Source organism: Argentina silus (genome assembly GCF_951799395.1).
Source record: "Argentina silus genome assembly, chromosome: 12".
NCBI lineage: Eukaryota > Metazoa > Chordata > Actinopteri > Argentiniformes > Argentinidae > Argentina > Argentina silus.
In genome coordinates this window covers 16,197,092-16,219,795 of record NC_139666.1, presented here as the reverse complement: position 1 = coordinate 16,219,795, position 22,704 = coordinate 16,197,092, and the positions used below count along the sequence as shown (strand labels likewise).

At 46.2% G+C, this 22,704-nt stretch overlaps 1 protein-coding gene across 4 annotated transcripts in view; it reads left to right on the top strand.

Annotated features, from left to right (window-relative positions):
• Positions 1-475: 475 nt before the first annotated feature.
• Positions 476-22,704, top strand: part of usp9 (ubiquitin specific peptidase 9) — a 31,695-nt gene continuing 9,466 nt past the window's right edge. For 2 of the 4 annotated variants that reach the window (XM_083681715.1, XM_083681714.1), the window contains exons 1-36: positions 476-885; positions 5,224-5,504; positions 7,186-7,331; positions 7,502-7,581; positions 7,829-7,941; positions 8,852-9,070; positions 10,092-10,207; positions 10,384-10,635; positions 10,862-11,000; positions 11,209-11,361; positions 11,586-11,690; positions 12,085-12,291; positions 12,471-12,607; positions 13,330-13,368; positions 14,032-14,165; positions 14,328-14,418; positions 14,739-14,852; positions 15,051-15,279; positions 16,202-16,297; positions 16,430-16,641; positions 16,813-17,053; positions 17,241-17,390; positions 17,549-17,669; positions 17,821-17,951; positions 18,113-18,391; positions 18,533-18,658; positions 18,850-18,987; positions 19,525-19,691; positions 19,960-20,068; positions 20,249-20,395; positions 20,494-20,640; positions 20,844-21,051; positions 21,169-21,389; positions 21,856-22,046; positions 22,210-22,383; positions 22,512-22,653. In XM_083681715.1, coding sequence (XP_083537841.1) covers positions 5,391-5,504; positions 7,186-7,331; positions 7,502-7,581; positions 7,829-7,941; positions 8,852-9,070; positions 10,092-10,207; positions 10,384-10,635; positions 10,862-11,000; positions 11,209-11,361; positions 11,586-11,690; positions 12,085-12,291; positions 12,471-12,607; positions 13,330-13,368; positions 14,032-14,165; positions 14,328-14,418; positions 14,739-14,852; positions 15,051-15,279; positions 16,202-16,297; positions 16,430-16,641; positions 16,813-17,053; positions 17,241-17,390; positions 17,549-17,669; positions 17,821-17,951; positions 18,113-18,391; positions 18,533-18,658; positions 18,850-18,987; positions 19,525-19,691; positions 19,960-20,068; positions 20,249-20,395; positions 20,494-20,640; positions 20,844-21,051; positions 21,169-21,389; positions 21,856-22,046; positions 22,210-22,383; positions 22,512-22,653 — 5,388 coding nt within the window. In that variant the 5' untranslated portion in view covers positions 476-885; positions 5,224-5,390. The remainder of the gene's footprint in view (positions 886-5,223; positions 5,505-7,185; positions 7,332-7,501; positions 7,582-7,828; positions 7,942-8,851; positions 9,071-10,091; positions 10,208-10,383; positions 10,636-10,861; positions 11,001-11,208; positions 11,362-11,585; positions 11,691-12,084; positions 12,292-12,470; positions 12,608-13,329; positions 13,369-14,031; positions 14,166-14,327; positions 14,419-14,738; positions 14,853-15,050; positions 15,280-16,201; positions 16,298-16,429; positions 16,642-16,812; positions 17,054-17,240; positions 17,391-17,548; positions 17,670-17,820; positions 17,952-18,112; positions 18,392-18,532; positions 18,659-18,849; positions 18,988-19,524; positions 19,692-19,959; positions 20,069-20,248; positions 20,396-20,493; positions 20,641-20,843; positions 21,052-21,168; positions 21,390-21,855; positions 22,047-22,209; positions 22,384-22,511; positions 22,654-22,704) is intronic. The other 2 variants (XM_083681717.1, XM_083681716.1) reach the window with 1 other exon arrangement.

The window sequence follows — 22,704 nt, the reverse complement described above, 5'->3', positions numbered from 1 at the left end:
CAGGTCTCCCATGTAGCTGACAACGCCTAATCCGCTAAGCTAAAGGCCCCCCTTTGACCACCACTGAAAGATCGCGGGTCATGGCAATAGTGTGACAGTTTGGAGTTCGACCCTGGGTCTCAAGCCCTATAGGCATGAATGTGACTGATTAAGGGAGGTTCCAAACCATCATCACGACTTGCCTACAGGAAGGAAGCAAGTATGGTTGGAATGAGGGAAGGAAGGGTGCATTTAAAATACTTTAACATGGCCTTTATCTGTTCTCATACACACTAAATAGGTGCAAAGTGTAGCTATAAAATCTGATCTGACCAGATCCATGACGATAGGAGGCGGTAAAGTAGGCTTACAAACCCCTTTTTTGACTCAACTACCGCTCTGTGTTTGAGAAAAAACTTGGAGCCGTGAATCCAGTGTGGGACCTGGATTCAACAATCCACATTCTATGGATTTTTTTTTAATCGTTCAGCACGGGTTCCATTTGAGGAATTGTTCTCGATAGAAGGGCTATTTGGCTCGATAACAACATTGACCGTTGGAGTTCGTAAAGTCGTTTGGCTTCTGTTTAGATGCGCGACGTTGTTTTGGGGACTGCGCTTCCGCCATATTGAAGCGGTTCACTAGTAGCAAGTTGTGACTGACTGGGACCGAACTGACAGAGAGATCGGACAAGCTAGAGTTGGGGGGGCTGCTACCGCGCTGGTGACGCAGGAAAAACACCCAAGAGCTGACAAAAAAACCCAAAGGAACCAGATCATTCTAACAGCCAGTTTAGCTTGAAACGAAATAGCAACATAGGTCTCGTTTATGTAATATTAAACAACTACACTATCGGTCAAGGCTGGACTAGCTCGTGAATAGAGGGGAAGTCCTATCAAATTCCTGGTAAGTGGTAGCTAGCTAGCACATTGCTAACGTTAGCGTCAGCTGGTGGATGCAGGTATGGCAGCTGACTTGATAACGTTAGCTAGCTGACTGCATTTCTTTTGTTTGAAATTTCTAGGATCGAAGTACGTTGATAGGGGTCGTTCATAATTGAATAATTTGATAGCAATGTTAGACAGCATGTTCTGTTAATAGATAGTAAGATAGCGACAAGTAACTGACACTAGTCTGACAGACAGTGGGACAGAACGGCTCCCTGGACGCTGTAGTGTCAGTTGTCAGCGTAACGTTAGCTCATACAGCTAGCTAGCTTATTAGACAGCCAGTTAGTTTGGCTGGCAGTATCAGTGCAGTGAACAGTAAAAGCCTGGTCGATACTGCGAATTGGCTTTAGCTAGACAGTTTGCAAGACGACTAACACGTTAAGGTTAGTTGATGTGTATCTGCTAGGGAAGCTAACTTGCTAGGTAGGTAGCTACCCCATAAAATGTCATCCCACTGGTGGTTGCACGGCCTGCTCCTAGCTAGCTAACAGACAAGAGTTAAGTTAGCAGCTAGCTAATACTCTGCGAGTATATTAGTTAGCTGGTAGATTCGCGTGATGCGAAATGAGCTAAATTTACTATTTCACCCCATAAGATGGCTGGAGATATTAGCGGCAGAGAGTGAGTAAACCCTGCTTTACTTGTCAATTTGCGCTAACGTTAGCTCGGTAGCTGGCCCGGCCACACAGGCCTGAGAACCTGCGCTTGGAAACTAGGCCTTCAACAAGGGGCGGATCGCAATGTAACTTGGGCTTTTATAAGCTAGCCAGCTGCAACAATAATATGCGGTTTTTAACCTTGATTTTTCCCAGTGTTTGCAGACTCTGATTTGGGAGGACAATATCATTTTTTAAGCACAGACAGACAGACAGAGCTCTCTTGACGAGCTAGCTCTATGCTACCTAACGAGCCAACAACGTTAGCTAAGTTGACATGGTGCGGAAGGGAAGTCTTTTATGTAAGATGAAGCAGCATAATTGATGTTGGGTTGCTCAATGATCTACAGATTTTTTTCTAAACTCGCAAAAGTGTGATTATGTTAGCTCGTCAACAGTATGTTTGAGGAACATTTGTAAAATACTTTGGTGGATATGAGAATAGGTAGCTAGATTGCTAGCTAGATCAGTGGGGTACAGAAATTTGACACCTATTAATGTCATGAGCATAATTTCTAAGTCATTGAATGAGTCGAGAGTTTTATATGTGTTTATTGCCGTCTATGTCCCTGCCCCTGTCATTTGGAAGATAGTATAATCGGTAGACATATTTCATCATAGTTTTTTGGTCCACCCCTGCTGATCTAGCTTGTGAGATTTAAAGTGTCCTACTCCGACAGGCCTCAACAATAACAGCAGCACTTCTGTGTTGCAGCAGCAAGTGAGTGGCTGGATGTTCAACAGAGGATGACCTCCATGTCTCAAAACTGTATATCGTATTATTTAATGTCCATTTGTCAGATACTTACTGTGGATTGACAATTACATGATTGATTTTATTTCCACATTTGAGTATGTTAGTATCTTAATGTTGTTGGAGCCGAACATTGGACTGTGTCTCAGTGATGATGAGTAGAGCTCTGGGGATGTTTTGCAGTTGATCACTTATTTCTGATGTCAAAGGCCACCTGCAAAAGGGAAAGGAAATGTCCCAGTTTCACTACCTTAAAGTTTAGTCAAATTAGTTTGCATTTGCCCCTAGCAGCAACTCGCCGAATTACAAATATGACCGTGTGTGTATAAACAGTTGAATATGTTTAAAGAGTGGTACCACACCCATGCATCTTCTGCATAAGAGTATGTTTGATCACTGATCAAATGGTGTTTTATGTAAGGCTTGAGTTTAGGGTCAGTATAGTGATGATGATGGGTCTTGTCCTCTCTAGGATGACAAAGCTGTTCTTGATCAGTTGATTGCTGCATGAGTAGTGTGATGTAAGTATACATAAAATCAAGCAGCCAGGTGTCGATCAGTTTGTGTCCACAGCTATCCAGCACTACATGATCAGTGCAGCTGCTGTGGTTTTTAAATGACGTTACATACTTAGTCACAGTCACAGTTCTACTGGAATTATTTGCAATTGTCTAAATATGTGGCTGTGCTGTGCACCAGGGCTTGTCTTTTTAAGGAAAATATGAAAAAAAAAAAAATATATATATATATATATGATGTTTAGAAATGCATGATGAAACCCTCTTGTCCAATGCTGGTGTGCATTTCCAGTCATTTTGTTTATCTGTCAGACCACAGACGAGGCGACTGGTGTCTCTGGGCAGCCGACTGACTGCAGCCAGACTTTTAGATGGGTGGAGAGAGAGTAAACAATGCTCATCATTATGGCTCATGGCCTCATGTGTCCTCCGTAGCTGGGCTTTGTTGGCTCATTGGAGGTCAGCGTGCGTGTTGTGGTTATCAAACAGATAGGACCTTTTAGCTGCAGAGAGAATGCTGAGAATAAAACTGCTGTTGATGAGTTTGAGTGATATTAAAGATGTGTTCATTAGGTAGGCTAGATGTTGACTTTTTGTTTTTATTTCCTCAGCAAATGTATTTTGTTTTGAAAGTGGTTGAGCAGATGTCCTCAAGGCAAGGGGGAAAAAGTCCATACATTTGTGTTTCATCCAAAGGTTCTGTGGTCTGGAAGAGATTATGAAAGTAAAGAGAAAAAGGCAAGGATGAGCATATCTATCCTGCTTCCTTGCCAACAGATCCCATGGTTACTGCAGGAAATCCCCAGACTTGTCTGAAACTCACAAAGTCATGGTGTCTTCCCATTATGGTGTCCAGAGTTAAAATACTGACGTGTTCACTGGAATGACAATATCTGAAAGTCGAAACAGGTTGCATGTGGTTTCAAGCATACTGGACAAGTTTCCCCTCTGGTCAGAGTTTTATGGCATTAGGAAAAGCACTCAGCAGTATGATGTCACTCACATTTCCATCACATTGAAGGCCTATGCAAACTTCAGTTAGTGATGCCTAACTGTTTTCATATGACATCACCTTCCTTTCCTTTATTAAATAATTTTTATTCCATGCATGGTTTGCGTCTGATCTCGACTCGCACTGATGAAGATTGGACTGGAGATTAGGGATTTCTTACTGAACAAAGGCTTGTGTTTGGTTCGGTGGTTCATCAATGTACACATTTAGGAGAGATCTCTCTGGATGGTCAATGCCGTACAGACTGTGGGGAGGAATATTAAGAAAATCAGATACATTAACTTGATGTAACCACTCTAGTACGCACACAACTCTCATGCTAATAAGCCACTTGACTATTAATAGGTTTTCTTGCTGGTTATGTTGAATGCATTGAACATAATCAATAAGCTTCACTCTTAAGTTCCATTGCAGTGGTTTTTAGCTCGACAAAAAGCCTTGTCTTCATGCTTGTTTTGTGTCAAATAAAATGCAACTTTGTTTGTGTGAAAATTAAGAACCAGCCTACAGTATTTCCAATAAATGACTTGTAGCCAATTTTCCAAACCTAAATTGTGATAATGCTGTAGCAGGTTCAGAGTGCACTTCTTCTCCCGTCAGGCCTATGGTGTCAATGTCATGCTGTCATAACTGGAGAGGGTGCTGCTCTCTGTACGTTTACAGCCTTTGGAACATGCTTTCTGGCAGCTTTATTGCTGAGTGGAAGAATTCTTTCCATCTGTTGATTTGTTATTTTTCCCCTCTCTTACCTCAATTGCTAGCAATGTTGTCACTCATTTTTCTTTTCACCTGTACTACGACCAAGCTGACTTCAACCAATTCTTTTGATTCCACTTCCTGGGGAGGCATGGCCAGGCCTTGCATTGAACCGTCATAAAATGCTGAGATGTATATGCCTGTTTGTGTATGCTAGATGTGTTGTTGATTAGGCAGTCTAACTTGTGCCAAGTGCTGAATTGGCAAGCGATATCATGTTTCAATGATCATCATACTGACATCTGGCCAACCCATGCCAAGTTCTCAGCTGATCCGTTGAGAATTTTCAGCAGCCTAGAGTTGGTGTAACAGGTTTTAGAGACTTGAGGATATATGCCCCAGGTATCCTCCTCCTACAGAGCCTCCTTATCATGTAGGAACTATTATGCTCATCAACCTCACCAGTGTCTCTAACACTGGCTGCTCCCACTGATATGTTCAGGTCCTCAACCTGTAGCGTTGTTGGGTACCATGTTCCTATGGCAGTCTTGCCATGATACGTTTGCTAGTGAGAATGCAGTTTTGATTGGCTTAGTTTAGGTTGTAGGTACCAGACAATTATAACGCACCCTAACCTTCTCTCGTCTCTCCTCTCCAGGTTATGCAATGGTCTCAGCGGCCCGTCCAGATCTCCAGGTGGTTCTGTCCCTCTCTCTCGTGCTCGGGCTCTCCTCCCTCTGCTCCAAGGCTGAGGCGGTTGTGATTTCCCTTCTGGCCAGTCCTTCCTAAGAGGCCAAGATTGCCAAGATCTGCCCTGTGGCGAGCATGACGGCCACTACGCGTGGCTCTCCGGTGGGGGGCAACGACAGCCAGGGCCAGGGCCAGGGCCAGGGCCAGGCGCCCGATGCCCAGAGCCAGCCCCCGCTGCCACAGAACCAGGTCAGAATCCAGAAACGCTATGTCTCTCTCGCACGCACCTCCAGCCTCATCATTTTGTCCTCTGCTCATCTCTCCTTCAACATCTGGTCTCGATTATTTGCCTAATCACCTGGCCTATCTCGCTCCCTCTCTCTCTATCTCTATCTCTCTCCTCATCATACCATCCTTGCCTTCCCCCCCCCCCCCCCCCCCCCCCCGGCATCTTCCTCTCCATGCTCATCTCTCTGTCCTTCATCTCCGTAACGACATCCTGAGCTCCCTCTCTCTCATTCTCATCTTCTCTGTCCTCCATTGTCAATATCCTGCCTTTGTCCTCTCTCTCCCTCCCTGTTGTCTCCCTCCTCTACTCCATCACTATTTTCTTCCTCTCCCCTACTCTCCCTTTCACCCCTCTGCCCTCCATTTTCTTTTTTTTTTCTTTTTCTTTTTTTTAAATAATTTCCTCTATCTTTCCTCTCTCTCTTCCCCTTTTTACATCTGAAACGTAGCATATGCACAACTGAGTGTTTGATGAATGATGTAATATATTTTGTTGATCTGGGATGGTGGCTACCTAGTGTTGGTTTGTTACAAAGTTTAACTGCACCAGTGAGGGCTCACAACAACCCATCAGCCCACAGCAGCAGGAGAAGCACACATGTAATTGAATTAACCTGCGGAGGGAAGAAAGAGAATGTGTGTCTGCAGGAGACACTGCAGCACAGTTTTTCATTCAACAGTCAGGGCTCACACTAACCACACAGGGAGGGAGGGAGGGAGAGGAAGAGAGAGGGGGAAGGAATCAATGAACACAAGCCCCTGAGTGATAGATAAAGAGAGAGAGAGAGTGTGTGTGCGTGTGTGTGCGTGTGTGTGTGTGTGTGTGTGTGTGTGTGTGTGTGTGTGTGTGTGTGTGCGCGCGCAGACGTGCATGTTGCTGTTAGTTAGAGATGAGCAGCGCCCAGACGTGAGAGGCAAGCTGCCTATGTAGGTCAGCCAAGCAGAAGGAGCCTTCTCCACACACCCCCACATTTCCCAAGTTCTGCAGCTCCCTCATATTCACACTCATTCTGCCGCTGACACCACCACCAGCACTCACACACATTCAGCTATGAACACAGAGCAGGAAACGGGGTACACACACACACACACCGTGGGGATTTTCCTTGAGGGCGATAAGGATGAGTAAATTAGACTCTGTATAAATAACACCAGGAGAAGATTCTGATTAGATGGCAGCTGAGCTTATTTAGAAGCACTTCAAGAGAGACACCTGACACACACACACACACACACCAGAAGATTGGGCATGAGAAACAAACTGTGGATTGTAATTTGTTATAGAATTCAATAGATATATTCCTGTCACACCAGATGTTTGATCTCCATTTTCTATGTTGAAGCTTGAATTTTATCTTACCGAAATATTCTTGCTACAATTTGTAAATAAATCTTGTCAAAGCAGTGGCTGGGAAAATGAGTATGTTCTTCATATAAGCTTGAGATTGAGTGAATAGAATCAACTATTTTGTCAAAATGGCCTCTATGCTTCTCCAGTCCTCTTGTCAATATTATGCGTCTCTCTTATGTTCTGAGAATATCTTGGCCCCTCCTGTTCTATTCCTGTCTTGTGCCCTGGCTCTTGACGCTCCATTCAGTATGTTGTATATGTTGTAAGACAGCGTGTGTGTTTGTGTTTCAGACGTCGTCTCCTAACTCGTCCAATGAGAACTCTCCAGTGAGCCCCCCGGATGAGCAGGGTCAAGGGGATGGACCCCCTCAGCTGGAGGAGGAGGAGCCAGCCTTCCCTCACACAGACCTGGCCAAGCTGGACGACATGATCAACAGGTAGGTACACATACACCCTTTTATCTTGCATGATTAACCAATGTGACATCCTGAATGTCTCTCCCCATCTCTACTGGTACAGTGAAAGGGTGTGTGAGTGCATGTGTGTAAGAGTGTGTGTGTGTGTGTGTATACAGTATCTGTATTCATTTGGATGTTTGTGCTTCCAGACCCCGCTGGGTTGTTCCAGTTCTGCCAAAGGGAGAGTTGGAGGTTCTTCTAGAAGCTGCTATAGATCTTAGTAAAAAAGGTAAGAATGCTATAAGATTGAAACCTCTGCTGTGTATTTGCTTTAACCTTTGGCTATGTGCTCGTTGGGAACATATTTCCCATGTATTCTATTCAAGCGTATGAAATATACAGTATGGCAAGTCGAGTCAAATGGAGTTTGCACCTTTTTTATTTGAAGCCACTCATAAATGTCTCTCTTTCACTTTCACTTTGTAAAATATTCTTGCAATGTCAGCCTCTCAATAATTTCTCTTTTCTTGCTGAAGGACTCGATGTCAAGTGTGAGGCTTGCCAGAGGTTTTTCCGAGACGGCCTGACGATCTCCTTCACTAAGATCCTGACGGACGAGGCTGTCAGCGGGTGGAAGTTTGAGATCCATGTGAGACTTTTTAAATTTCATTTAAGCTGCATAGTGCTCTCAGCGACGCTGGGTTCACGATTATCCAGGGAGTCCTTAGATCCATGAAGAAATCTATACCAAATGACACGACACATCCAGAAACCCAGACGTACTCGAGTGACGACACCAGAGCCACCCTGCTGTTCAGGGCTTTTGAACATGAATTCAATGCATCAGTGATTCTCTCCTCCTCTCCTCGGGCTGTTGAAAGCTCAGTGGGTGTATTTAGTTCCACCGCCTCAGTTTTGTCCATAAATTCAGTTTGCTATTTGGTCCATGGGCTGGAGGAATAGACGATGCCAGGGGTGATCCATGCTCTTTTCATTGGAGGTGTTTTGATTGGGCTGTTCTGTTTAATTCCATGAGATTGATCTGATCTGAAGAGCCTTCCTCAGTAAAGCCGTGAGTCCTTTCCTTCATCTAAACAGATGTGAAATATATGGACAGGTGAAAGCAAAATCCACCTTCAGTGATATTTATAGCTTTCACCTGTCCTGTGCTTTTGGATCTTTGCAGATGAAGAGGAGGAGAGGAGTCTATTCTGAATCTTAGATACTCATGGTTCTGTCTCTTTGAGTTGCTACTGTACGCTGTTCTCAAAAGGAACCGGATCTGACGGAACCAGATAGTTGTAAGCAATATAGGGGAAGCTTCCCTTAGCCCACTGGAAAGCTATGTTGAGCCATCACCATATTACTTACACCTATCCAGTTCCTTGAGATCTGCAAACACAGAAGGGGTGACCTACCCCAACCAGTATAATGTTGTTGTTTTTTTTGTTACCACCCCATTTTTGTGTATTGCATACTAGGTCACTATGCTGTGTGTGTTCTGTGTAATTAGTGTTAACTAACTACGGTCGCTCCCCTGCCCCTCTCTCTGACCACAGAGGTGTATCATCAATAACACACACCGGCTGGTGGAGTTGTGTGTGGCCAAGCTCTCTCAGGACTGGTTTCCCTTACTGGAGCTGCTGGCCATGGCCGCCAACCCCCACTGCAAGTTCCACATCTACAACGGCACGCGCCCCTCCGAGACCGTCCCCGCTGGGGCTCAGCTGGCCGACGACGAGCTCTTCGCCCGCCCCCCCGACCCTCGGTCACCCAAGGTAGGCCACAAACCTGCACTAGACCCCGAATAACCAACCCACATCCCCCATTCTCATCCAAGGCAAGCCTCAAATCCTCACTTTGACCCATTCCCTCCCTTAAGCCCCATGGACCAATGCTCTCCCACTAGTTGCTAGCTTAGCTGTTTGCTCTCAATATGCAGCCTTCAAAGGACTTTTACCTGTCCCCGGTCTTCAATTGAGAAGATAAGGAGTTTTTTGGTTTGCGTCTGGGAAGTGTGTTTTGGGATAAGCTGAAAGACATTTATTGATCTTTATTAATATAAATCTTTATTTAAAATCTTAAATGGACTAGGTTCTGGGTCCTAAGGTGATACTGCCTATGCTGTGTAAATGTCCTTCTACACAATGAAACTGAAAAAAATGAAAATGTCTGGATACATTTTTAGAATTGGGCTAGATTAAATATCCTCTGGATGCTCCACAGGTTACATCTTTTTAATTCGCTGTGCAATTGCCATAGGAACAGAAATACGGAGAACAGGCTTTTTGTTCCTCAAATAGGCTGTTTGCTGGCATTTTCGGTTCTTGGAATGAATCCACTTACACGGAAGAGCTCCATGGCCTTGCCCTAAGGGTCTGAGCGAAATGAAGAGAATCCCTCAGTGGACAGGGTTTAAAACAAAAGGATGGAAATAAAATAAAAGGATGCACTTGAGACTCTTCGAGTGGTAATGCTAGTTTAAATGAGAGGGAGGCAGTGCCAGTTAGTATGAGTTCTACCATGGAAATGCAGCGTGGGCAGGGGGGTCAATATGAACACTGCTGCAGGAAAGCAAGGCAGCTGCCTGTCTGTGTTACATGGCATGCAGCCCAGTACTACCTCTGCAGTCTCTGATGTGGGTGTGTGTCTGTGTAGTGTAGTCAGGAAGAAGTTGTCTGATTAAATCATCAATTTAGCCCAGCCTTTATGTGTGATAGCTTGCAATAAGAGGGATGGCAAGTGTCTTAACTCTTTTTCTGTTTTCTGTTTTGTTCTGTTCTTTCTCCCTATTCGCAGGGCTGGTTGGTGGATTTAATAAACAAATTCGGCACGTTAAACGGGTTTCAAACGCTGCACGATCGCTTTATGAGTGGCCAAGCACTGAACGTCCAGATCATCGCTGCACTTATCAAGTGAGTCCATCAGTGAAAACATGCATCAACTATAAACTAAGTCTCTCAGAGCTTTACTGTAGGTTTGGTAACTCTGCCTATTCTCCACCAGATCATAGTTTAAGTCAGAATTTGGCTTTTTGGAAATCTTTTACAAGTCGATGTGGTATGATTGTGTTTTTTGTTTTGTTTTGCAGGCCTTTCGGCCAGTGTTACGAGTTCCTCACGTTGCACACCGTGAAGAAGTACTTCCTCCCAGTCATAGAGATGGTTCCTCAGTTTCTGGAGAACCTCACAGATGAGGAGCTGAAAAAGGAGGCCAAGAATGAAGCCAAAAACGACGCACTGTCCATGATAATCAAGTCCCTGAAGAACCTGGCCTCACGAGTACCAGGGCAGGAGGAGACAGTGAAAAACTTAGAGATTTTTAGGTTAAAAATGATTCTTAGGTGAGTTGAAACCAAACATAATTGCATACTTGTTTTGTCTCCTGTCATGTAACCCCTGTGAACAAGTCAATATTGTAATTGCCGATGTATAGCTTTTTCCATCATTGATTAGGCTAGCAACAGATGCACTTAATCATGCACACAATAACAATATTGATCACTTACAAGAAAAACAAATCCTTGATAATTAGATACTAATCTGTGTTGGTTATCTTTTCATCCCCAGGTTATTGCAAATTTCCTCTTTTAATGGCAAGATGAATGCACTAAATGAAGTAAACAAGGTGATCTCTAGTGTGTCCTACTACACACATCGACATGGCAACCCCGAGGAGGAGGAGTGGCTGACTGCAGAACGAATGGCGGTGAGTTAATCCGTCTGTCTGGGTGTACGTCTGCATGCATGTCTGTCTATCAAATATCGTTTGCTTTTCACAAGTGCATCCGTCACAAAGTGCTTGGCGCAGGGGTTCTCTAATGCTCTCGGCACACATCCACAAATTGATATACAAATTGATCCTCGCGACCCCAATTACCTTCAATAACCTCTTTCCTCCCCCTTCTCTCTGTCAGGAGTGGATCCAGCAGAACCACATCCTATCCATCGTGTTGAGGGACAGCCTGCACCAGCCTCAGTACGTGGAGAAACTGGAGAAGATCCTTCGCTTCGTCATCAAGGAGAAAGCTCTTACCATGCAAGATCTGGACAACATCTGGGCTGCACAGGTAATGTGTGTGTGTGTGTGTGTGTGTGTTGCATGTGTGAAATATGTCTCACCTTGGGGCGTTTACAGGTCATTGGGTTTTCTGTGCTGAAAAAGATCTTAGCTAAGCATGACCTCCTCAGATAAAATGCTGTTTATGTGGCAGTTCATCTTCTTTATCTGCAATATAAGGGACTCAGGAATGATGTTAATCCAGCAGAGTTGTTGTTGTTATCTGACCCGCAGGCTGGAAAACATGAGGCCATTGTGAAGAACGTTCATGACCTCCTAGCTAAGCTGGCATGGGACTTCTCACCAGAGCAGCTCGACCATCTCTTCGACTGCTTCAAGGTGAGTGGTTGCTTGATCAATCTACTCTACCTCAGTTTCCAGGAGCCAGCTTGAGCGAGGCTGGTTTGCACATTTGTTAAGTAAAGATCTGTTGTATATCATTTGTGATTATGATCTATGACTAATTATGATTAACTACTACGTTTATGTGATGCATTATGATGTAAATAACAAGAAATGCTGATCAATGTATTGTACCTGCAACTTCCAACTGCAAAAAATAATAAAGGATGGATCTGTTATTGTCCATTGGTCAGTGAAGCCTGTACAGTGCCTCGCGCAGACCTACCCTTGAGCTGCACTATGTTTAGCTTTAGCAATAAACAGCGTATAGCCCAAACACAGACGTTTGTATCTGCTGTGCTAATCCCCGGATGATGCGTGTACCCTGCAGGCCAGTTGGACGAACGCGAGTAAGAAGCAGCGTGAGAAACTGTTGGAGCTGATCAGGCGCCTGGCGGAGGATGACAAGGATGGGGTGATGGCCCACAAGGTCCTGAACCTGCTGTGGAACCTGGCTCACAGTGATGACGTCCCTGTGGACATCATGGACCAGGCCCTCAGCGCTCACATCAAGATACTGGACTACAGCTGCTCACAGGTAGACAGCACTACGACTGCAAGATGGGGAGACACGGATTCCTTTTGACAAAGTTTGTCCAAAGGCAACAGAGGATCCCAGCTTGCATTAGAGAGTGTGTCTAGTGTGTGTGTCTAGTGTGTGTGTCTAGTGTGTGTGTTTACTTATTACCGATCATGTTTGTTCTTGGGTCACTGTAGGACAGAGACACGCAGAAGATCCAGTGGATAGATCGCTTCATAGAAGAGTTGCGAACCAATGACAAATGGGTGATTCCTGCACTAAAGCAAATCAGAGAGATCTGTAGCCTGTTCGGAGAAGCTCCTCAGAATCTAAGGTAAAGAGATGGACAGGGTCAGAGTTCATCCTGGGGCTTGGAAAAGGGAATGTAGTTCCCGAATTTCTGTTAAGCATGAACCATGATAGTGATGGACAACTTCAAATGCAGATACAGAACAGTATGAGCAAAGATTGGTCTTCTCTGGAGGGTGCAATATCACAGATTGAAAAGTAATCTGTTGAACAGTCACAATTCTCTATCATATAATAAGGAATTGTGTCAGCTCTATACAATGCATTTCTGTCTGCATGTGTAATGTTTTAAACGTCAATGTTTTAAACATTGCTGCCCCCAGAATAAGGCTAATCTTTGTGCTGTGCTCAGACTGGTAGCTGTGTTCTGTTATACTGTGCCTGAACAACCTTAAAAGAAAGCATGGCCTTAATTTTTCACATAGTCGACACACTGATGTCCCTGGCATTTTAATCACATTTTCAGAGGAGCTGAGGCATGCCAACTTTTTAAAAAACTGGCATTTTTGTCAACAGTCTGGGTGACCTTGCCAGTTTGACTATGTTTTCACTAACATCAGACAGGGAACATTTTAAGACTAAAACATACAAAGTTATGCTAAACATCTTAAACACTGCTCTCAGAGTAGCATAGAAATTGTTGACTTGCTGTAATGCCGCTTTTAACAACATAAATTGACACATGACTGAAGTAGTACTTCTAGTAAATGCAGCAAATATGTAGCCCACATGCCTGTTGTTTTTCAGAAAGAAAATGCCTATTAACATACAAACGAACTTAGCGGGGTAAGTTGACAGCTAATTTGGGGGGATATTATGGCCATTTTTAAATTGTGAAAATGTCTAATTTTGTTCTTTCCCGATTTGTTACAACAGATCTATAATGTTTACATTCATAAATCTGCTTCAGCAAACTTCTTTTAGGGCAAATCTCAAACGACTCCATATTCCCCATATAGCGTAGTACATTTGGCCAAAGCCACATACATGTAGATCTCTTGTCCAAAGTAGTGCTCTATAGGGAGAATAGGATGTCATTTGAGACAGCCTTGGTCATTCCGCACCAGCTCCTCTCAGCTCTAATCACTGACTGTTTGCAGGGCGACATATTGGGGGCATTTCTGGGGCGCTTACTCACATTTCCAAAAACAACAACTTAGTGATTTTATGACTAAGGTTCCTGCAGTTCTTTTATTAGATACACAAGTAAACACACACACACAGAGATCATGGGTTACTTGTTAGAATGCTGGAACCAATACTGCTTTCCTTATGCTACAGACAGACAAACAAACCCACAAATTAACTAATTGTACAGAATCATTGTGTCTACAAGTGGGGGTGGGGGTGTGGGCAGGTGATGTAAGGTTGATGTTCTGTACTCATTTTAGACACATCCTAGCCCTCCCTCTCCCTCATCTTGCACCTCTTTCTCTGTATCCTCTACAGTCAGACACAGAGGAGTCCTCATGTGTTCTACCGTCATGATCTGATCAACCAGCTGCAGCACAACCACGCCCTGGTCACCCTGGTGGCTGAGAACCTTTCTGCCTACATGGAGACCATGAGACAGTTCTCGAAAGGTAGGCTACTGTGCCTGGGCCCTGGGGACATTTCTATGTTTCAGAGTGCCGGTATTTTCTTGATATTTAGAGATATACGTCACCTTGAGCACTGGCGTAGATGATTATGTAAGAGCCATTGTTTTACGTGTGTTTGTGTGTGTGTTTGTATGGTTTCTGCAGCCGAGCAGGCCGAGTTTGACCCTCAGACGGTGAGGGCAGGGAGCCGCTACAGCCACGTACAGGAAGTACAGGAGAGACTCAACTTCCTGAGGTATGACGTCAGCACTTCTCTGTTTCTACGAATCCAATGACTGAATAGAACCGTGCATGTTCTGTGTTTATGGAATGACCACAAAACAAGAAGTAACTCTTGTTTCCTCAATGGTCGGAACAAACCCAATGGTGGTTGGCAGCCAGTCCCTCTTGACCCTTAGCTGAAGACTGGGTTGTGGTTTAAAACATAGTTTTGTCTATTTGCTGGGTCTAAAGTATTTGAAAGGCTTAATGGGGGATGTAATGCAATAACATTTGGGAACCAAACCACTGCCTTCAGAGCTTGGTTGTTAATGGATGTGTTTGTTTGTGTACCAGGTTCCTGCTGAAGGATGGCCAGTTGTGGCTGTGTGCTCCCCAGGCCAAGCAGATCTGGAAGTGCCTGGCTGAGAACGCTGTGTTTCTATGTGACCGAGAGGCCTGCTTCAAATGGTACTGTAAACAGATCCACTTTTCGCCATAGTCTACCATAGCATTCTACGATCGCACAACAGCATTCTAGCGTAGCACAATAGCATTGTACCATAGCACCCTCCATACTGATGATACTTCCAATATACATGTTAAATATAAAACATACCAGTATACTTCCTTAAATCCTAAGTGTAATGTTGTCTATGCCGCTGACAGGTACTCCAAACTGATGGGTGACGAGCCGGACCTGGACCCGGACATCAACAAGGACTTCTTTGAAAACAACGTTCTGCAGCTGGACCCATCTCTGCTGACGGAGAACGGCATGAAGTGCTTTGAGAGGTTCTTCAAGGCTGTCAACTGCAGGGAGGGCAAGCTGGTGGCCAAACGCAGGGCTTACATGATGGACGACCTGGAGCTCATAGGCCTGGACTACCTCTGGAGGGTGTGTGGAGACACACACACACACACACATACACTAGGCCTTCAACTATGCTGCTTGATCATGTCACATCTCATCAAACCAAATGCAAAACTTCAGTCCATCATCTCTTTTTGTCTAAGTGCTACCATGTGAGGTGATGCTCAGTTTGTCATTTCCATATATAAACCCTGTGTGTTGCTGTATCTCTTTGCTGTTTCTGACACCAGCGGGATTGTCTCAGGAGCTGCTATAACTGATAGGTTTAGCATATGTACGTATGTATGGGGTGGGGGGGCGTTGAGTGACCCAGTTGAAAGCAGCTGTTTATTTTGGTGACCTACATTGCTATATAATCCCTTTATTTACCCAATGTAAAACACATTCACAGTCAGGCTTGTGGGTGAGCTGCTGTGGTACTGGTTTGATGCATAGTCTATCGAGTTCTCCTTATTAGGGTGCTGAAACCTGAGTGGTTGTTCAACACCCACCCTTGGCCACCATCTCACTCATTCAGGAATGAGGATATTTTAAATGTGGGTACTTAACACAATAGGTTTGTGTTAATACTTCCTTATGCATGAGTTTTTGGTTGTGAATATTTCATGGCGTAATAAGCATTCTAAACGCACTAATGTTACTGATTGATTGTGCTAATACACACACACACACTAACATACGACCCTAAGACTGTAGGCTAATGCACTTGTGCTAGTTGAAGGCCAGCGGTCATGACTGGTGAGGGTCGGCTTGGTCCTTTTTAGTACTAAGTGCCTATTAATGAGCCTGGAGATGATGAGTCATAGCTCTTACTGACTCCAGTGCTGTGACCTACAGTGTGATGGATAGGACGGACACACACACACACACACACACACACTACCTACAGTATGATGGAGAGTGCCAGAGGCTCAACATTGATTTCTCCTGTTATTTCTTCCTGCAGGTCGTAATTCAAGGAAGTGATGACATCGCCAGTCGAGCCATAGACCTGCTGAAGGAGATCTACACCAACCTCGGACCAAAACTACAAGTCAATCAGGTACAGCTGTTGTCCTTTTGTCCCACTGCAATAATAGCTTCATCTGTCTTGCTAACTGGGGTTAAGCGTTTAGTATTGAATTGTGCTCTATCAAATCTAATGAGTGTGTCCCCTGTGTGTTTTCCCCTGTAGGTAGAGATCCATGAGGATTTCATCCAGTCGTGTTTTGACCGTCTGAAGGCATCCTATGACACCCTGTGTGTGCTGGATGGAGACAAGGACAGCATCAACTGCGCCCGCCAGGAGGCCATCCGCATGGTCCGAGTGCTCACCGTACTGAAGGAGTACATCAACGAGTGTGACAGCGACTACCACGAGGAGAGGACCATACTGCCCATGTCCAGGTAGGAGACAGACAGACTATTCTTGAGGCATCATTCATTCTAGCTGTACTGATTATTATACCGAGACCATATCTCACCCCCCCCCCCCCCCCCCCTTTCTCTCTCTTTCGCTCTCTCCACCCTCCTCTCTCTCTCTCTCTCTCTCTCTCACCCTCTCCCTCCTTCTCTCAGGGCGTTCCGCGGGAAGCACATCACGTTGATCGTGCGTTTCCCTAACCAGGGCCGCCAGGTGGACGACCTGGACATCTGGTCCCACACCAACGACACCATTGGCTCTGTGCGCCGCGGCATCCTCACCAGGATCAAGGCCAACGCCACACACACCAAGATAGAGCTCTTCATTGGTGGGGAGGTTGTCGATCCAGCCGACGACAGAAAGCTGATTGGACAGCTCAACCTCAAAGACAAGACGGTGAGTGCGATGGCATGGTGAGAGAACTGTAAAATAACTGTTGTTCTGTGTTTGGATTAGAGGATATCATTTAATTTAAGAGAGAGGAGAATTACCTGCACATTGTGTGTCTGTATTTCCTAACTTTTTATTGCATTGGTAGATGTATTACATTAGATCTTCTCCTCTCCTGTCTGTGTGTGTATAGTTAATCACAGCCAAGCTGACCCAGGTGAGCGCCAACATGCCCTCCAGCCCTGACAGCTCCTCAGACTCCTCCACTGGCTCACCTGGAAACCATGGCAACCACTTCAGCGATGGGCCCAACCCGGAGGTGGAGAGCTGCCTGCCCGGAGTGGTGAGTTACTTACACACACACACACACACACACACACACACAAAGTCTAAGAGACTGACATTGGCTTTTTCATACTCAAGCCTACCTCTCAACTGGTAGTGGAGCTTTTGCCATATGAGAATAGCCCAGCGCTAACCTGTGTGTCTCCTGTCCTCCAGATCATGTCTCTGCACCTGCGCTACATCTCCTTCCTGTGGCAGGTGGCAGACCTGGGCTGTAACCTCAACATGCCTCTGCTCAGAGACGGAGCCAGGGTACTCATGAAGCTCATGCCCCCAGGTACACACACACACACGAATGATTTGTTGTATTCATTTGATCAGACCTTTTGACCAGACTACTTGATGTTGATGTTGGTAGACGTGGCCCTGCCATGTGTTTTCCTGACTGATAATGATGGTGGTGGTGGTGGTGCTGTGTGTTTATGTAGATAACACTACCGTAGAGAACCTGCGTGCTGTGTGTCTGGACCATGCTAAGCTGGGGGAGAACAGCCTCAGCCCCACTCTGGACTCCCGCTTCTTCGGCCCCTCGCCCTCACAAGTGCTTTACCTCATAGAGGTGGGTCCATGTTGATGTGAACATTGTAATGTGTGTTTTGTGTGCAAGAATGTAGCTGTGAGTGTGTGTTTGCCACTCATTTATACTTGTTTGTTTGTATTGGTATTTCTATGTGTATGGCTCACGCCCCCCCCCCCCAATCTCCTCTCCCCTCTCCTCAGGTGGTCTATGCTCTACTTATGCCAGCGAGCGCCACCCTGGGCGAGGACGCCAGTGACTTCCAGTACAACTTCCTGAAGAGCGGCGGGCTTCCTCTCGTACTGAGCATGCTCACAAGGAACAACTTCCTGCCAAGTGCGGACATGGAGACAAGGCGCGGGGCCTACCTCAACGCGCTGAAGATCGCCAAGCTGCTGCTGACCGCCGTGGGATTTGGTCACGTCAAGGCAGTGGCAGAAGCCTGCCAGCCCAACGCAGAGGGAACCATCCCTGTCTCACCGGTTAGTTTTTCTCTCTCTCTCTCACACACACACACATTCTTGTTGTACCGGTTTGTGGCCAGTTCACCCCCTCTGATTTCATCAACATCAGCCTGTTGTTGACGTGAATGTTCTTTTTACTTCCTCGTTTCTCCCCTGCAGATAAATCAGGCGACTCACGACCAGGCCTTGGTCCTCCAGAGCGCTCTGCAGAACATCCCCAACCCTGCCTCTGAGTGCATGCTGCGCAACGTGGCCATACGACTGGCCCAGCAGATCTCAGATGAGGTGACAGGGGGCTGGAGACGGCGTGATACAGGGCAGGGGACAAGAGGGGGTAGAGCTAAGGAGGGAGTGCGAGATTGATACAGTATAGGGAGGACGAGAGGGGTACAGGGGTATATAACAGCCATGTATTGATTGATATACCATAGCAATGTCTGTAATACCTGTTTTAACAGGACTGTTCTCTCTTCCAGAACTTCTTCCAGGCATCCAAGTACATCCCAGACATCTGTGTGATCCGGGCGGTGCAGAAGATCGTGTGGGCATCAGGCTGTGGCACCGTACAACTAGTCTTCAGCTCCAACGAAGATATCAGCAAGATCTATGAGAAGGTAAGGCTGGGTGTTATTTGCTATTTGAATAGTGAAGTGTTGTGTGCTGTCGTAGTTATTTTGTGCGTACGGTTTATTGGTGGTGCATTGTCTGGAAGAAGTATTTTTGTTTTGGCATTTACACTCGCAGGTCTGTTTGTACACTGTGTGTGTTGTACACTGGTAATTGTCTCCATGTGGAGTCAATGGGATGAGATTATGAGCTTGCTGAGATGACTAATTAGTTGATTTTGGGCACCTGCTGCCTGCTGCTAGAAGCATCAGTGAGTCTGGCTTTGGAAGGAACACTGCTGAGCTTGAATTTAGTTTTCAAAACAATTTAATGATTTGAATAAAACATCAAAACACTGCATTTGTTTGTGTGGATGGATATATTCTACGTTCTACTTGACTGTTTGCTTTTGTGTGTATATGGGTGTGTTTTTGTGTGCAAATGTTTGTGTGTGCGCACGAGTGTGTTTGTGTGCACATGGATATGTATGTTTTAGGTGTGTGTGCGTTCACTCATCCATGTGAATGTTCTCTCCCCTCTGCCAGACGAACGCGGGTAAGGAGCCAGACGGGGAGGATGAGCAGGTTTGCTGCGAGGCGCTGGAGGTCATGACCCTGTGTTTCGCCCTGCTGCCCACGGCTCTGGACACACTCAGTAAGGAGAAGGCCTGGCAGACCTTCATCATTGACCTGCTACTGCACTGCCACAGCAAGTACGTACGTGTGTGTGTGTGTGTGTGTGTGTGTGTATAGAGAGCAGAGGTTCTGACTGGGTGTGTGCAATCAACCGTGGTGCTAGAGGCTTTTGTTATAGCTCATCAAAAAAAGCACATGATTGAGCTGGGCTAGAACAAAAGCCTGCAGCCCCAGTGTCAGGTTTGATGACCACTGCGCCACAACACCTTCAGTGGATGGTGTTTGCGGTGCCCTGTGGTATAATGCGTTTGTTGCTGTAACTGTCCCCTCTGCCTCCCTTCCCAGGTCAGTTCGTCAGATGGCTCAGGAGCAGTTCTTCCTCATGGCCACCAGGTGCTGTATGGGACACCGGCCCCTCCTCTTCTTCATCACCCTCCTCTTCACAGTCCTGGGGGTAAGAATCCACATCGGTTATTGTATTGTGTTTTAGCAGACACTTGTATCCAAAGCTACTTCAGTGTGTGCCCCATGCTGGAATAAAAACCCCACAACAACTGGTGCTGCAAACAGTAGGCTAGTACCAACCGAGCCGTCAGTGCCGAGTGTTGATTTCCTCTCTCTCTGACTGTTCTAGAGCACAGCTAAAGAGAGGGCCAAGCATGCAGGGGACTACTTCACCCTGCTCAGACACTTACTGAACTACGCCTACAACAGCAACATCAACCTGCCCAACGCAGAGGTGCTCCTCAACAACGAGATCGACTGGCTCAAAAGGATCAGGGTAAGATGGGCAAATAGCTACAAATTGCGCTCCGCTCATTGTTGAGTTTCTGGTCCGTGAGAGTGCGCCAGAGCTGATTGCGGTGCTATGTTCTCCAGGATGAGGTGAAGAGGACCGGAGAGACGGGCGTAGAGGAGACCATCCTGGAGGGCCACATCGGTGTCACCAAGGAGCTGCTGGCCTTCCAGACACCAGAGAAGAAGTACTACATCGGCTGTGAGAAGGGAGGGGCCAACCTCATAAAGGTAAAATAGGGGTCGCATTCTGACAGATGTTTTTCACATGGCGAACGAAAATGAGTGTTGGACATATTTGAATTGTTCCTCCTCCGTTTTCAAATGTTAAATCGTGTGCTTAGTTGCTTCTGATTGAGACGCCAGTTCAGAGCCTCCACTCCCCCCTGTATTCACTGTCCCCTCACTCTTCCCCCTCTTCCTCTCATCTCCAGGAGCTGATCGATGACTTCATCTTCCCTGCGTCTAACGTGTACCTGCAGTTCATGAAGAGTGGGGAGTTCCCCACAGAGCAGGCCATCCCTGTCTGCAGCAGCCCAGCCTCCATCAATGCCGGCTTTGAGCTGCTGGTGGCGCTAGCAGTCGGCTGTGTCCGGAACCTGAAGCAGATCGTAGACACTCTCACAGACATGTACTACCTAGGTAAGACTTATCCTCGCACCATGCTTTGCCTAAGAGTGCAACCTTTCCTAGGTACGAGTGCTGAAGGAGAGATGATTTGTGTGAATGTAGCTGGACACGTTTTTTCTACGTTTTCAGGTTGCGAGGCGCTAACAGAGTGGGAGTACCTGCCCCCTGTGGGGCCGCGACCCACTAAAGGCTTTGTGGGTCTGAAGAATGCCGGGGCCACCTGCTACATGAACTCGGTCATCCAGCAGCTCTACATGATCCCGCCCATCCGCAATGGCATCCTGGCCATAGAGGGCACCGGGAGCGACGTGGACGATGACATGTCTGGAGACGAGAAGCAGGAGAATGAGGTAGCGTGGGTGTGGGTGTGGGTGTGTGCACAGATCTCTATGGTAGGTCATTGCCAAGTTCCCCCTGTTTTTTGGGTCACAAGAAAATTCAACAGGCTTTAGATGGGTCATGGTGTTCAAACATTTTGGAACCACTGAATTATGGCACTTCATTTTGTCGAAGAGACATTTTAGTCCTACAGCTTAAAATAACTCCTCCTTCCTAACTCAGACATTTATGAGCCTCCAGCTTTTGCCCGATGAAGAGTTTCATCCTTTCTCAGCATCCAGTGACTGACAAAACAGCCTACTCCAGGCTCACATGCTGTGAAGGCAGAGCTTGGAGCTGAGGGCAGGAATAGCACTAGAGACACTGTGCTTCTTTAAGACAAAGCTTTATAGAAATGCCTTATGAGAAATAGACAGTCATTTGACATGCAGTCCATGTTGTTTTCACTGAGCCTGTCTGCCCATGACGTCTCCACAGAGTAACGTAGACCCGCGGGACGAGGTGTTCAGCTACCACCATCAGTTCGACGACAAGCCCTCGCTCAGTAAGTCGGAGGACAGGAAGGAGTACAACATCGGGGTGTTGCGCCACCTGCAGGTGATCTTTGGCCACCTGGCGGCCTCCAGGCTGCAGTACTATGTACCCAGAGGGTTCTGGAAGCAGTTCAGGTACGATAAATGTTTCTGTCTGATTGACATGAAGTAAACCTTTGAAGAAAACCTACAATGCAGAACCATGCTCCATGTCCCTACTGCTTTTTCCTTCCCATTCTGCTGCACCCCATCTTGACCCATCTCATCCTTCTCTGGTGTCTTCTCTCCCCCTCTCTAGGTTATGGGGTGAGCCAGTGAACCTGCGGGAGCAGCATGATGCGCTGGAGTTCTTTAACTCTTTAGTGGACAGTCTGGATGAGGCTCTGAAAGCTTTGGGCCACCCGGCCATGCTCAGCAAGGTGCTGGGAGGGTCCTTCGCTGACCAGAAGATCTGTCAGGGCTGTCCCCACAGGTAACTACATCCTTTTTATTATCCAATGTCCACTGATCATCTACTGATGATAACCTTCAATATCTCTGCATAGTGAGCATGCTGCAGTGTTATTGGTAACTTTGGGTTGATGTGTGTGTGTTCTGTAGGTATGAGTGTGAGGAGTCGTTCACTACGCTGAATGTAGACATCCGAAACCACCAGAACCTGTTGGACTCCATGGAACAGTATGTGAAAGGAGACTTGCTGGAGGGAGCTAATGCGTACCACTGTGAGAAGTGCAACAAGAAGGTGAGAGGACTCACTAGGCCCAGTACTGACAGGGATTCCGTTTATACAATA